The sequence below is a fragment of the Myodes glareolus genome, chromosome 4, assembly GCF_982192425.1.
Source record: "Myodes glareolus chromosome 4, mMyoGla1.1, whole genome shotgun sequence".
Classification (NCBI taxonomy): Eukaryota; Metazoa; Chordata; class Mammalia; order Rodentia; family Cricetidae; genus Myodes; species Myodes glareolus.
The window spans coordinates 112,231,053-112,247,553 of record NC_142029.1 but is presented as its reverse complement, the minus strand read 5'-3'; the positions used below and the strand labels follow the sequence as shown (position 1 = coordinate 112,247,553).

The following is a 16,501-nucleotide window of genomic DNA, read 5'->3' as shown; positions in this document are numbered from 1 at the left end:
CGCTGCATCCAGAACAATTTAGACGAGACGTGGTAAAAGCTGAAAGAGAACTAGGTGTATGTCAACGGTCAAGCAGCAGAGTGCTGGGGCCAGGTTGGCCTGTGCTGGCGCGCTGCTTTGCGGCATCGGTGTATTCTGTGTGAGAAGGGAGTCTTCCGTAGAACAGTGACTCAATTTTAGAACCAGCTGTCAGTGCCTGGCCCTTCAGTGGATGTGGGTGGCATTTACGTCTGCGAGCAAGATCTGCCCTGGAAGCACTTGATTGGCTTCCTAGTTTCGCTGCTGACTAGGCCGTGTGCAACCTAGAATTGGTACTCAGTTCTTACTCACCTTTCTTATCTAGAAAATGCAGGGGGAGGGTAAAGTACTGAAGGAACACTTCAAAGAGTTACTTTGAAGAATCTGAAAGCTGTAGGAATCATTTCCCAGGTGAAGAGCTTGCTCAGCTCAATGTCTGGTGTAAGCAGCCCCAATACATGACCGTCGATACAACTCCTTCCAGAAAGAACCAGAGAGCTCCTTCTGCGCTTGCCTCTGAGCTCCTGGTAGCCCACAGAGAGAGGGCAGGCTGCATCCTGCAGTGTGTGCAGGGGGCGGTGCGTGGAGCAAGAGAAGAATCTGGCAGAACAAGTTTTCAGTGGTTTTTGTTTTTTCAAAGTAATAGAAAATAAATCAAAGGTGAAAACGCAAACCTGGAAAAAGAATGGATTCCATTGTTTCTTACTGGATAAAAGACTTCAAATGCTGCTCATTCTGATACATAACACAAGCAACATGGCTGACTCTCTGGGCCGTCTGGCCGGCCTCTTCTCTACCCTAGACGCTGGCTGCCTTGGGCTTCTGCTTAATATGGGGTTGGCTGCCATTGTTGTGTGAGAAAAGAAGACAGACAGCAGAAAAGGCTGGGGAAGCCCTGCCCTTGGCTTCAATTTGCTCATCCCTGATGGGACACCAGGACTCTGGAGGGACAGGGTTAGAGCCCTTGGCTAGTAGCAGTAGCCTTATTTATACTAACTTGAGCAGAGAAGAAGACCCTCTAAAGATGCCACAGTGTCTCAAAGATGCAGAGACCCTCTCCACTCTGCTTCCATGCTCTAGAGTGAACTTCCACCATGCCTCTGCAACAGCTCCCAGCCCGACTAGTGGATCTGGTCTCTCTTTCCCCAAGTCTACCAGGCTTAATGGACAATCGACTGGCCCAGCATGGGTCAAGTTGCTTTCCTGTTAGCAGTCAGCGACAAGCCAGGCAGTGCACAGGGTCAGCCGGAACAGGCCTTGATGAGCCGGGTGGTTCACAGTTCACGGGACTGACCAGTCCTGTTCTGCATCCCGCCCATCCCCAATTCAGGCCCCATTTTACCTACATTCTAAGGTGGTTCTGTATTCACTGCCTCTGGCCCCCTTCTTGCCACATGAGCCTTGAGCCTAGACCAGCTTTCCTAAATATAACAGGATGGAAATGGTGGGCTTTAGACCCAAGCAGACCTACTACTTACTCGTTCTGTGACCTGGAAGAGTGAATTTATCCCCGTGAACCTTGGTTTTCTTATCTGTAATGCACACATAATGTATATCTAATGACCAGTTAGGCAGATGCCCAGAATAAAGCCATCATGTTTAAAATCCCTGGCACATAAGGTATATATAGTTCTGTGAATTTCCTTTGCTTAATTCGGAAGTCTTCAAGGGGGCATGGGGGTGTCTATAAATAAGAAGGGAAGGGAGAGAAGTGGTATAGCTTTCTGAAAAGCATTTTAACTTTGGCTTCTCTGCAATTATCCTGAGCGCACATTAAATCATTTAGGTCTGTGAGCAGAGTCATGGAGCCACACTGTGGTGGGTATAGCTCTTGTTTTAGGGACAAACCAGCGGTTTGTTCAGGAAACCAGTGACGAATGCTTTATGTTCTTAAAACATTTATTGGTATGGCTCCATGGTCCTCCAACCTTGATTCGTGGATGTGAGGGTCCCAGCCTTCAGTCTGTTCACCGGTAAGGGAATGAAGTGATTTGGCAATATGACTGCACAGACATGTTACTGTGGAGAGACGCGCACAACACAGTGAGCCGTTGCCTTTTCCTAGAAGCTATAGTTTATGAAATTACTACAGTGAGCACTGTGCCAATTTTTACATAAGTTATCTAGATCCTTCCTATGAAAATGTTTCTAGGTTGGAAAACAGAGACTCAGACAAGCGAGTTGCGTGGTGACAGCCCTGGAATGCAAGCGTGATTCGGTCTGCCCCCAGCACCTTTTCTTATAACGCATTTGCAATATTGCTTCTCAATACCTTGGTTTTGCTTCAAGGTTTAGTGACTGTGGTGTCTGAATGAGGTTGCTCCACATAGACTTATAGGCTTGAATGCTTGGTCCCCAGATAGCAGAGCTGTTCGGGAAGAACTGGGAGGCGTGGCCTTGTTGGAGGAGGTGTGTCTCTAGGAGTGGTCTCTGAGGTTTCTAAAGTCCATGCGAGGTCCAATGTCATTCGTTGTCTTTCCACTGCCTACAGAGAAGGATGCAAAGCTCTCAGCTACAGCTCTACCACGATGCATGCTGGTTTCCCACCATGATGATAATATACTTACCCCTTTGAAAGTGCCAGCAAGCCCCCAAATAAATGCTTTCTTTTATAGGAGTTGTGGTTGCTGGGGTGTCTCTTCACAGCTGAAGAACACTAACACAGCAGCTGAAGAAAACGGTCTCATTTTATAAATACATCTCCATGTGGCTTTGCCCCTTCCAGCATGAAGGGGCCCAGGGTGTGAGCACCCAGACATCCTAGGTCTTAGTGAGGAAGGAGGATCTGGGAACAGCATGGGTGCGGCAACAGGCTGAGTCCAGACAATAACTCTTCTTGTCAAGTAGCCCAATACAGCCCTGGGCAATGCAAAGTCATGGGATTAGAGAAAGAAAATCCAGGAATGGTTTTCAGGAGGTCTCCTTGGAAAGAGGGCTATTTGACTTATTTAGAAGATGCCAAATAGGGTAAGGTTGAACTTGGTGAGGGGATATAAAACGAAGCTAGAAATTTTGTACTTCCTTAAACTGATTGGTATTTCCCAACTTGGTCAAAGTGTGAGCACTTAGAATATATAGCTGCCTAGGGTGGTGTGTGCATGTGGGAGAGACATTTCTCTTGATTCCAGTAAAAGAAGAAAGCATGCTTGAATACTGGGAATAAGTCCTCGTGTGTCAGAAGAACCCTTTCTCCTATTAACCTGTGTGTCAGTGATGGAGATTTGGGGGACCTCTAAACTAATTTCATTTTCTTCTGTGTATCCCATTATGTTTCAGACCAGGTCTCCTTGGGGAACAGATACTTGAACTTGTGTAGGCAGGAACTACAACTCAGGCAGTAGAGTGTTTGCCTAGTTTTGCATAAAACCATAGGTTTCATACAGCCCCACAAAAGCTGGGTATGGGGGTGCACACCCGTAATTCCAGCCATTTGGAAGGTCAAAGCAGGGAGATCAGAAGTTCAAGGGTATCCTCAACTACATAGCAGGTTTAAGACCAAACGGAATAAATGAGATCCTGCTTCAAAAAACCAAAATAAAGGTTGTTTTTTTTTTTTTTAGTTAAAGGTTTAAATATTGAGCATAGAAGCTGGAAAATTAGTAATGTTTTTTAAAATAAAGTATAGTGTTGCACTTGGTGAAATTGAATGGAAATCTTAAACACGTCTGTGTTATGTCCTTTCTGTCTTTCAGCTCCAAGGCTCCTTGAAAAGAAAGCAAATAATCAACCTGTCTCCTGCCAACAGCAAGAGGCCCAATGGCTTTGTCAACAACTCCTTCCTCGATATCAAAAGGATCAGGGTTGGGGAGAACCTTTCCACAGGTCAGGGGACCCTCCCAGTAAATAATGGACAAAGTCATATGATGCCAGGACCCTTGACCATGGGCCAAGCACCCCTGAGAAAGACTAACGCTCCGCCCCCTCCTGTGCAGTCTCCTGGCAACACTATGTTTAACATGGGCTTAAAGGAGGTGAAGAAAGAGCCTGGGGAGACCCTGTCTTGCAGTAAGCATGTGGATGGCCAAATGACGCAGGAGAGTCGGTTTGGAGATGACCCTGGAGAGCAACTGATGGACCCCGAACTGCAGGAACTGTTCAATGAGCTGACCAACATATCAGTGCCTCCCATGAGTGACCTGGAATTGGAGACCATGATCAATGCCACGATTAAGCAGGATGACCCGTTCAGCATTGACTTGGGTCAACAGAGCCAGAGGAGTACACCTAGACCTTCCCTGCCCATGGAGAAGATGATTATCAAAAGCGAATATTCACCTGGTTTGACCCAGGGTACCTCAGGCTCTCCCCAACTAAGGCCCCCATCAGCTGGCCCTGCATTCTCCTTGGCCAACTCTGCTCTCTCTACTTCATCCCCAATCCCCACAATCCCTCAGAGTCAGCCTCAGCCTCAGACAGCAGCAGGAACAAATAGGGCCCTGCCAAGCTGGCAAGAAGTATCCCATGCCCAGCAGCTCAAGCAGATAGCTGCAAATCGCCAGCAGCATGCACGAATGCAGCAGCAGCAGCAGCAGCAGCAACAGCAGCAACAGCAGCAACAGCAGCAGACTCCTCCCAGCTGGCCAGCCCTGCCATCCTCTGCTGGGCCATCCCCAGGGGCATTTGTGCAGGAAAACATCCCCAGTCCTTCCTTCGGCCAGCAGCCATTCAACCCACAGGGGTCATCTATGTCTGGGGTAGCCAGCAGCAGCAACCAATCCAAAGCAGTGACCAACTATACGTACAAGGCTAGCCCCTCAGCCCAGGCTGGACACCTGGATGTGCTTCTGCAGCAAAAGACTCAGGATCTCAGTCGAAGTTTTATTAACAACCCACACTCAACCTTGGAGCCCCGACATGGCAACACCAAGCCTCTGTTCCACTTTAACTCAGACCAAGCAAACCAGCAGATGCCTTCTCTTTTGCCTTCCCAGAGCAAGCCTTCTCTCCTGCACTACACGCAGCAGCAGCCACAGCAGCCACAGCAACAGCAAGGCTCGCTGGCAGCTCAGCAGCAGCAGCCACAGAGTTCATTGGTAGCTCAGCAGCAGCAGCAGCAGCAACAGCAGCACCAACAGAATCAACAGCAAGGCTCAGTGGCAGCTCAGCAGCAGCAGCAGCAGCAGCAGCAACAGCAGCAGCAGCAGCAGCAGCAGCCAGCATCCCAACCCACCCAACCTTTATCAAGCCAGTCTTTGCTAAGGTCACCCCTGCCACTTCAGCAAAAGATCATGCTTCAGAAAATGCAGACTCAGCCCATGGCAGGCCTGGGATATCAAGTCACTCAACAGCACAGACAGGTAAGGGCTCTGGTACTCTACCCCAGAACTCTGATGGGCAATTAATTTGGTTATTATGGGATACTCTTATGCTTATGGTGAAACACGATTAATACCAGAAACCCAGTGGTCCTCATGGGCTCATAAGAGCAAGCATTGAAGTTTCTTTTTACACTCTCATTGCTTTGGGGTTCGGTAATGATCAGCAATTCTTACAACTAAGGCTTTGGTGATATATCCAGTTGTCAACGGCTCCTGATATGCTTGGTGTTCTTTCATTCAACCAGAAAACCAGATTAATATGCACTGAACGCTACTGCACAGAAGACACTGCGGTTAGGCTGAGCGTTGGAATAAGGTTAGAGGTGATGCTGAGGGTGGCCACTGATGTGGCCAACTGTTGCATTCGATCCCAGCCTCTCCTACAGGTCCCATGTGACTCAATGCTCACCAGCCTGAAACCTCAGGCACCATCTAGAGACAGAGCCAAGCGCCTTAAACTATGGCTTTAATGCTGCATAGAAAAAGCAATGGCATGAGATCTCTAAGGTCTTCCCCAGAGAGTAGAAAGCAGGAATGGCTTCCATAAAGAATTATGCCTGGGTGGAGTGATAAGGGGTATAATAATCATAACTATAGCAAAATAAGGATCTAAAAATAGAAATAAACCCAGAGTTGTCTTATGTCCTTTGGTTTTACATTAAATAAAGGCTTAATTCTACCCTGAAAAACAGTGTCAAGACATTGGCCACTCCTCTAGAACACATTCTGGTGAATAATTGCTGACCACCAGGGAACATGGTAGAGGAATCTCTTCCTGGATGGGAGGGAGGGAGGGAAGACTTTGAATATTGCATTGTTCATGTTGCTGGCAGATGTGGGTTACCATAGGGCAGCAAGTTGCATGGCAGAGAATGGAAAACCACAGACTGCCAGCTGGAGGGGTAAAAGATTTCCCACACACACACTCCTGCTGTGTGTGTGTATGTGTGTGTATGTGTGTGTGCTTGTGTGTGTGCACGCAGACACATGTTTTAATTATGAGCCGTGGAATAGTCTTGGCTAGACTTGTAAATATTTTACATTAATATGACATGATAACCATATAATCCTTTTTATGATGATTTTAAAATGTATTAGAGAACTTCCTTCCAATGCCATATGCACACATTTTGTCCTGGGTAAACATGGGTTCAGATTCTCTCGTGACACTCCTTGTGTGCTCCTTAAGCCACGTGCGGTGCTCTCTCGGCTGCTCCTCAAGCTATGGCGGAGTTGGAATAGTATCTGAGGGTCTTCTGGACTTGCATGGACAATGGAACAAGGGGATTCCCAAACAAAACCACACAATAAGTGAGGGTTATTCTCAGTCTGGTGTTAAGTGCCTCAAATAATCAAAATATCTCCTTTAAGGAAGCAAGCACTCCTGGAAAGGAGGCTTCAGATTAGCACGGGCCATGCTAAGGACATGAATTCTAACATATAAACAGTTCTGCAGAGGTAATAGACAGCTGCTGCTGGCTCTTCAGCTATCCACACTGTGACAGGTGCCTACAGGGCAATCTGGCAGACCTAGATGTACAACCATGAAAATAACCAACGATGAGATAGTAATTAAATATTTGCATTGATAGCTTAGCCGATAGGGAGGCTGACTTCAATCCCTCTGTCTGGAAGTGCCTCATTTAACTCATAGAAGGGAGTTACTCCCATCTTACAAGTCAGAGAACTGAGCCACAGACAAGCTCAACATTTTTCTAAATTCGGGTGATCAAAAGCAAGCTGGAAGTTCCCTGGTCTATTTCAGAGCCACTGAGTCCAGCCACGAGGAAATATGGCTCATGGGTAGGATCTGCTGGGATGAATGCCACAGTAGATCATTATAAGGACTACCAAGAACCTATTTTTTCTGATATTAATCATTAATAAGATTATCTGCATAAAAAAATTAAGTCTTTTGGGACAAAACATTTCTGATTTCTTTCCTTCAGAGCCACTAACAAAAGGATTTTTTAAAATCTGTGTCATCCTTGAGCTTCCTGATGATAAAACTTGTGCAGCTAACAGGAGATATATACATGGTATTCCCACCACCAGCATCCACCATCTTCTTCCTAGACCCACTGCTGGTGTTACCAACTATGCACACCCCTTTCCCCCCAGCTTCCCGTCCTTCCCAGGTTCTAGGGCCCAAGACCACAGGTGCATACTTATAGACAAATCAGCAACCATCTCCCAATGGCCAAGACCATTTCCACATTTCTCAATGAGTATGCCAAGAATATATTCATCTTTTAAAAGCAGCCTTAAGAAGTGGCAGACATGCAGAGAGCACTTCAGGCTAAAGGTCTGTCTTTCCTACACAGCAGCCAATGGCTTTCCATTGAATGGTTCGTCTCGACTTAATTGGTTTATCAGGACTCAAAATGTTTTTTTAATTTCCAAAGATCTTCCCTCATGAACTAAAAATGCATTCTTTTTCAAAGCCATATGGCTAGTTGCCTGAAAGTGTGAATATTTCTGTCCTAACACTGGATCTATGCAACTCAAATGGAGTCTATATTTGGTTTAGAATTCTCTATGTCTAAAACTCCTAGGAGGGAATTCAGCCAGTGAATGGATGGTTTGTTGTGACTGAAACACAAATTTATACATTCTCTCTTAGTAGAAAGCCAAGTTCCTCAATCAAATCCTACGAGTCTCATCCTACTCTTCCTACCTAGTCAAGAGGATCTTTCACATTTCCTAGCAACCATTGATATCAATCAAGCAGTAGCCTGCCCTCTTGCGCACCTTCTCATAGTAATTTTCATATGCCCTAAATACAAAGACCCAGAACAAGATGCACCAAGTACCGGTGGAAGGACCAGCGTAGCTGTCGTATTCTGACAATGCTTCTAAGCGTTATTAACTTATGAGCATGTAGACAGGAGATAGAAATCTTGCATCAGATAAAACTCTTTTCTAAACAGGAAATCATCTTGAATTCAAAGTTTTATAGAATATAATATCCAAGCCTCTGCTGAAGGCTAGAGGTTAGCTGAAGGTCATCAAACTGGGTCAGTGCCAGGACTGGACTTAGAGACAAGACCCAAGTTAGAGAAAGAAATGAGTTTAAAGAGAGCCAACATTCCAGGGAGCCTTTGGTAGATTTCAAAGGAAGTGACAAATGTGTGGCCACAGGAGATGTAAGGGGTATGAGGTCTGGAAAGAAGATGGGAGAAAGCCTCAAGAGAAGCTCAGTGAGTGTTGCTGAGGGCCTATGGCTGTTTGGAGACTTCAGTTGTGAAGTATCGTGGCTACATCTTGCCAAGAAGAAAAAAGGTTGATACAGGTGAATCATGGGCTGTCACTCGCAGGTCAGCAGCATTACATTTGCATTTTCATATCTTTGCTCTTTTATCATTTATCTTTGAAGCTTAGAGAGAAAAATTTGTTTTTTCACCATGAAACTAATGCTTAGACTCGGACACAAAATGAGTTTCTAACTGTAATTGTGAGCAAGTGCTTTGAACTTTTGGAGCGTCGGGGGATTCGCTGACTTGCCTTCTCCAGATCCCTGGAGCTCGTCAGCCTCCTGGTCTGTCCCACCAAAGGTCTACAGTCAAGGGTCCCAGGCTAAACTCAGATCTGCTTCGTTCTTAACACTGGCACTACCTTGAATTCATGCATCTATTTATTCAAAAAATATGGAATGCCTACCGTGTGCCAGGCACAGTTCTGATTTGGATGCTACATCAGAGAGCAAGGGTGAAGTCTAGAATCAGTGATGGGGGCTTGTAAAGTTCTCTCACTCTCTCTCTCTTTCTGTGTGTGTGTGTCTGTGTGTGTGTCTGTGTGTGTGTCTGTCTGTCTTAAATTAAATAAGCAGGTGACTTTAGAAATGAAATATTTCCTTCATGTTATAGGCAGCATAATCTCTGGTTGCTAGGTTCATTACTACATCCCAGATAAATATGAAAAACAGAACAATAGTGTGTGTGTGTGTGTGTGTGTGTGTGTGTGTGTGTGTGTGTGTGTGTGCGTGCGGTGGTCGGAGGTCAACCTCTGGTGTTGTTCCTCACAGTCAGCATGTCGGTCCTTGTTGCACAGCTGCACAGTCATGCCCACCTGGATGCTGCTGCTGTCCGCATGCTATTACACTGTTTCAAGTCTTCCTCAGCCTCCTTTTTAATATTTTTCTTATTTTCTTATATTAAGATATAATTAAAAATTATATTAGGATATAATTAAATTAATTATATAATTGTATTGTTTTTCCTCTTGCCTTTCCTTCTATGGAACCTTCCCATGAACCCCTCAAATTCATGGCCTCTCTCTCCCTCCCTCCCTCTCTCTCTCTCTCTCTCTCTCTCTCTCTCACACACACACACACACACACACACACACACACACACACACCTTTGAAGTATATGAATACAACCTCTTCCATCCATATAATGTTCGTTGTCTGGCTATGTTTTCAGGACCACTTGGTATCGAATAAGCAATGAGTGTGCTCTTCTGTCTCTGGAGAAAACACCTCCTCCCAAATTCAACATTCCTCAATCTCCTGCAGTTCTCCGCCTAAGACTGGAGCCCTGTGGGGTTTCCCCTGCACATTAGCATCTTCTGCTGCTATCATCCTTGATCAGGACTTGTTTAGGCAGCCATGTTGATGGCTATAGCTTCTCTGACATTTCTAAGAAACACAATCTCACAGCAAATGTCGGATCTCCCTGGCTTTTACAACCTTTCTGCCTCCTCTACAATGTTTCCTGAGCCTTAGGTGCAAGAGTCGCACTCCAGAAGTATTGGTTGTGGGTGGGTACCACATTGGTCACTTGTTCTCAGCATTTTGATTGGTCATGTTCTTCTGTAATGGTCTCCACCTTCAACCTCCTTCTCTTCGACTGCTGGATACCTCAGACAGCATCCTGACAGTACACAATTCTCTCTTGCTCCATACTCCCCAGGCCTGAGTCCAGGGGCCGGGTTCCTGCTACCTCTACAACTTGGCCAGGTCTTGTGAGCTGGCATCCAGCCTTGTCCTGGAGGCAGTCTCTCCTAGGGTTCGCTTTGCTGCCCCCCTCCCTAGGGGCCCTTTCCCCAGCACTCCCTGCCTGGTATCTAACTATGGCCTCCTATCTCTCACCGTAGACAGTTCTGTGTGGGTCTCAGCCTTTCCCGGGATGCTCTGTTGCTGTGATCCTCTTCCCCACAAACATGGCTTAGTTTCCTTCTCTAGTAGAGCCCAATGTATGTAAGCACTTTAGTGAGTTTTATAATACCATACTCCCATTTAGTTAGGTATCTGGTCAATGGGATTGTAATTTTCTAGAAATTTGACTAAGGCATTTTATTCTCCACCTAAACCAAACATATCATGTTTCTTATCACATTTATTGACTTCTACCTTAAATTATGGCTCAGTCCATAGATTACCCCCAAATAAGACTTTGAAAATCCTAGAGACCAGAGTCTACATGTAATTTAGGTATTTTCTCATTTAGTTTGCCACTGACAGCTAATAGAATATTTGAAATAAACGGTCAACATATGGAAGAGGGGGAGAAAGAGGAAAAGAGATGTCACTTCCATCATTTCTGCTTGCTCCATGTGGAGCTTACCATCATATTTTCAAATATATCCGTACTTGATACTCCCTGGTGTATTAATACTATGAAATGTGTGTAATGTCCCATTACAATTGGTAAAGAAAGAGTTGATGCTGATCTTTCCCGTTGCCACAACGTGGGTAGATCAAATTTTCATTCTCTTCCCTCAGTGTTTTCAGTTGATAAATAGGTAAGCATTGAATACTAAGATAAGCAGCTTATCATAATTATAATTCCTATCCAGGGGTTAAATATAGGGTGCCATGCCACATTAGTGACGAGTCCTCGGATCTCTAGCTGAAGTCTTTCTATCCAGCACGCTGTAGCTCTGAAGTATCTCTACACGTCTTCTGTGGAGTGATCGACTCCGTCTTGGAACACCTCATCATCTGTTTGCTCATTTCCTGCCCCTGCATCCATCGCTCCAGCAGGGCCCTGGCAGTGCCCTCTATACCCACAGACAGAGCTTCGGCTATCACTTCCCACCACAGCCCACACCCCTACATGTGTTTCCTCCATGGGGGACCCTGGTTATAGACCGCTTAGATTTTTCTGCCTCTTAAAAAGGCTCTGATTTGGTGGACTGTACCTGCTGGTAGCTCACTGATCAAAAGCACGTGGAAGGGAGAACCGTGAAAACCCCAAGGGCTGGGGCTTTTGCCCAGTGCTAGAGAGTTTGCACATGTAAACGGCCCTGGGTTCGAGCCTTGGCACTTAAAGATAATTTTTAAATTAAAAGTAGAATAAAGAACTGGAGAGATGGTTCTTCAGTTAAAGACTCCCTGCCTGCTACTCCTGCAGGACACCAGACTGAAGTTCCCATCACCTACATCATGACGTCACTGCAGCTCAGAGGACCTGGCCCTTTCCTGTTCTCTACAGGCACCCACACACACAGGAATACTTTCTCTCTCTCTCTCTCTCTCTCTCTCTCTCTCTCTCTCTCTCTCTCTGTCTCTCTCTCTCTGTCTCTGTCTCTCTCTCTGTCTCTGTCTCTCTCTCTGTCTCTCTCTCTCTGTCTCTCTCTCTCTCTGTCTCTCTCTGTCTCTCTCTCTCTCTCTCTCTCTCTCTGTCTCTCACTCTCTCTCTCACACACACACAGAGAGAGAGAGGGGGGGATCTTCTAAAACTTCAGAGAAGTTATAAACCATTTGAGGTGATAAGTAGAGGAGGAGGAGGAAGCGGAAGAGAAAGAAGAAAACTACTTAGCATAGATGTCGTAATAGCTGTGTGCTCACTGCTGCAGAGCCTGCAAATCCGTGGAGGAGGAGCAGCCTCACTCATGGAGCACCATTATGCATCCAGTGCCTGCTCCTAAAAACCTAGAGCAATTGTTTATACTAACTGATAAAGACTTCCAGGAAAGAGAAGCCTGTTAATTTACTTAAGGTTACACAATAAGCAAATAACATATCTAGAATTTGGATACATGTTTGTCTGGTTTTGACCATGCTCCACGCATGCTATCTCATAGTCAAAATGCCTGCAGGCATCATACCTTCGCTCAAACTAGCTCAGGCATGACCTCAATACAGGGTCAACTAGCTCCTACCTTATTGTTACCTTTAATTACTTTGTGTGTGTGTGTGTGTGTGTGTGCTTGTACCTGTGTGTATGCATATATATGTATATGTGTGTGCATGTACCTGTGTATGTGCGTATGCATATGTGTTTGTGTGTGAATGTGTGTGAATGTGCATGTGCGTGCACATATGTATACATGTATGCATCTACATGTGCACGTACTCATATGTATGTGTTTCACATGGCTAATGCAATAACTAATCCATGTGCATCAAATTTCTATATTATATTTTTTCATGAAATTCTGGAACCAAATTACTTCCAAAAGAGATTTCAGGTTTTAGTGTTCCCCAACCCCTTAGTTCTCAGGTGTTAGTCCATTGCAATCTTCTCTTGTTATAACTGAAAAATGTGTTGGTGGTCTTCACCTGGAGAACTGTGGGTTCTGTGCCTGTTGGTTCACTTAACGTCATTTAGCACATTCTGGCCCTGCTTAAGGGACATCCAGGGCTACTGATGAGGAATCAACTGAGCAGGAATAGTGTCTGGTTCTGGCTTTGAACCGAGCCAGCAGGTCACTCAGACTCCCGTTCCTTGAAGTCTGAACTGATCTGCTTCTTGGAAACAGCAGAAAAGAGCACCCAGGAGAAGCAGAACAGGGATTTAGACATGGGCGAACGAAGACGGGATCCTCGATAGCAGAGGGTCCAACAGGCCAGCAAGTTAAGTCCCCAGGGAATTCATTCATGCAGTGTGCAGTTGGATTCGCCTGACCCCTTTCTCACCTGACCCCTTTCCATCACATTTCTCACTAAGCACCAGAAGGCAACAGTTTGCTGTGCACACTCTGAGCCTTTAGATACTGTCGCTTGCCGGTGTCCCAGCTGCTGTCTCAATATTACTTGCAGAGACAGAAACTCAAACAGATCCCTGTCCTCCCAACAACCTTTGCTTTTGAAGCTTCTTCTTGTTGTTGTTGTTGCTGTTGTTATTGTTTGGGGGATTTTGAGACAGGATTTCTCTGTGTAGACCTGTCTCTTCTGGAACTCACTCTGTAGACCAGGTTGGCCTCAGATTTGGAGATCCACCTGTTTCTGCTGGGATTAAAGGCTCTTAATTAATCTTAATTAATTAAAGGTTCTTAATTAGATTCTCTGGCATACCTCATGCAGTCTTTTGCCACAGGAACCATTTAAAGGAAGCCTATTGAGTCCTCAGGCTAGCCCTACAGTTGAGTCTACAGGCTATCCCTCCACGAAGTCTACTAACTTACAGGACCGTGACACTTTCAGAGTGCTGTGCTTTCTAGAATATTCAGTGTTCATTGATTGATCCAAGCACCATGGTGGTGACAAGAACTTGATCTCTTTAGTGAAGCAGAGACTTCTAGAATTGGGAGAAATGGGAGCCCCAGATGTACATAGAGTGCTGTAGAAACCACAGGTTAGGGACTCCTCCCTCAGCCTGGCACCCACATCACCCCTGTGGAAAATGGAGCATGCCGACTGTTGGAGACTCCCCTTCATCTGCTGTGTTTGTCAAGATTACGGAGTTTGGAGCTTTTCTCTCTATTTCCACAGTATATAAAAAGAAGAGTCAATAAAGATGCATTGCCCAGCCACCTTGTCCAGCAGCATCCCCACACTGTACTCAGCTCCACATTATCCTGGAAGACGCTTCTGAGAGAGCAGTAGTCTCATGGCCACGATGGTGCTGGAGGGAAGGCTTTGTCTCTGAGGACTGGAGTCCCTGTGTATGCAAAGGCAGAGAGAAGGGAGGGCTTCAGAAAGAAAGCACAAAAAGCAGGAAAGAGAGATCCCAAGGGAGAAACAAAAGGAAATGTGGGCCAAAGAGTGCATTTCTGATCAACTCTCCTCCTGCTTACGGAGGCTTTATAAGGCAATTGACCTCTGACGGCTTTCCCGTCTCTGTGTCCAGATGCAGATGACGTCAGCCATTCCCACAAAGGCTCTATTTCTTTCCTCTTTCTGTTACTTTCAATGTTTTTGAGCAAAGGAGAATAGAAGGATCTAGTTCTGTTCTTGTTAAATTTTGCCACATTTTTTCTGATTGCTTGAAAGAGAGCCACGTCTAAATGGACATGAACTCAACATGGATTCCATGGCCCAGAGGTCAGACCCCAGTGGAAGAGTTTTATGTGGAAGTGCTGCCAAGAGGCACTCATGCAGCCTAGCTGTGAGGGCCGAGCAAGAGGCTGGCGAGTGTTCCTGTGGCCCTCACCCCTCATCCTCAGACTTGCAGAGGCCGGATACCCCTCCATGGCCCATCTCTGAGTATGTGAAAACCCTGCCAGGCCATTCTGTGGGGTCTGAGGGCAGCCCTAAATTCCATGGGAATGAACTCCCTGCCAAATTCTGAGGTTTCCCTTGGGGAGTAAATGGCTGGGAGAGCTAAGCAGACATCTCCAAGACCTGGGCTCAGCACCCGGTCCTGTCTGTCGTGTGTGTGTGTGTGTGTGTGTGTGTGTGTGTGTGTGTATGTGTGTGTGTGTGTGTGTGAGAGAGAGAGAGAGAGAGAGAGATTATATAATTCACTGAGGTGAGTAATGCCTACACACACACACACACATGTCAAAAGCAATCAGCACCCTAACATTGCTTATATGGAGTCAATGTACAATTTTATAGGTAGAAACTTAGAAACTAGTAAATCAAGTAGAAAGGACACTGGTATAGCTCTGATGATGGTGTCTCTGCTCGTGCCTTATGAGGTCGACAGAGCTCACACCCACATCTTTTGCTCTGACTTCATCTCCAGCCTAGGGAACATTTCAAAGACTCAGGAGATCGCATCGGCCAGCAATAAAGTCGGAATAACTTATAGAGCTTTCTCCATCTGGCACCAAAGAAAATGAGCCGGCACAGATCCGAAAGGTAGACATGGTCCCAAAGCTGAGCTGAGTATTCTCACCAGCTCAGAATTAACGTGTGCTCACCACCAAAGGTGCCGTCTCTGAACACCAGTTAATGAAAGTAGAAACGTGTTTAACTTCGACTGTTGTAGCAGACACGCTGATCATTCTGTTCCTGGTCACAAACCTCACTCACTTTTACAGTAATATGAAAAGAAAAAGAACACAGGGAAAGCCCTGCTTGTCAGTCAGGTTTTCCCACAATCATCACTTCCCTTAGGAAGTCAGTCAGACAGACCCACCCCAACTGACTTTCCCTGGCTCAGCTCTTTTTAATCATTGCATTATCCCTTCCAGAATGATCTTCCTTCCACTACCCCCAGTTCCCAGAACTTTGCAGGCACTTAACTACATATTCAATAATTGATAGAATGTTGAGAATTTGTGTCAGGTCTTAGTGGATACAAGGCCGAGTCCCTGCTCTGTCTGAGCAGGAGACGGGTGAATAATGACTTAGGCGGTCTACAATTTGCCGAGCCGTGTGATGCCTGTAAGTACAGTCTCCTTAAAGGACAGCAAAGAGAAGGCTGAGTTGTCAGAACTTCAGTGACAAAATAGGAGCCACAGCAGCTGCTTGTCTGAGTCTTTAATTCTGCACATAGAACCCTACTTCCTACTGTCTGATGCCTGCTACAAGCATCAGTGTCTACCAGCACTAACTGAGAGCCTCCGCAATATCACTACCACTGTAAGGCTAAGGTTTCACCTCAGGGAAGAGCGTAACAGGAGGGGCACAGGAAATAGCATTAATATCTTCTTGGGAATTCTATTTATCAGCTGCATGGAAACTAAGGTTGAGCCTCTAATAAATTTCAGAACTGAATACAAGTTCATCATTGGCTTTGAGGTAGAGAGTGACAGAGGAGCCAGGCTCGGAAGCCTGGTCCTTTCTTTTGCTGCTGTTCCCCCATCCCTATCAATTCTACTCTCTCTTAGCCACCCCCACAGAGGGATCATCGAAAGGCAGCTTGCTCCCCCCACTCCTTGGCCCCTGTGCTCCCAGTAGCATTACTGATTGAACATCCTTAGTGTGCTTGGCTGACAGACAGTGGGAAGAAAGCGAAGGCTCTTCCCCTGGCGGTGGGGGAGGGGATGCTGATTCAATTAGAGGCCATTTAGAAAGATAACTTGAGAGCTCACACAGAGGAACCCAG

General features: G+C 45.9%; 1 protein-coding gene across 1 annotated transcript in view; it reads left to right on the top strand.

The window, feature by feature from the left end:
• Maml2 (mastermind like transcriptional coactivator 2) overlaps positions 1–16,501 on the top strand; it is a 321,989-nt gene that overhangs the window by 224,231 nt on the left and 81,257 nt on the right. The window contains exon 2 of the mRNA XM_048433497.3: positions 3,711–5,315. Coding sequence (XP_048289454.3) covers positions 3,711–5,315 — 1,605 coding nt within the window. The remainder of the gene's footprint in view (positions 1–3,710; positions 5,316–16,501) is intronic.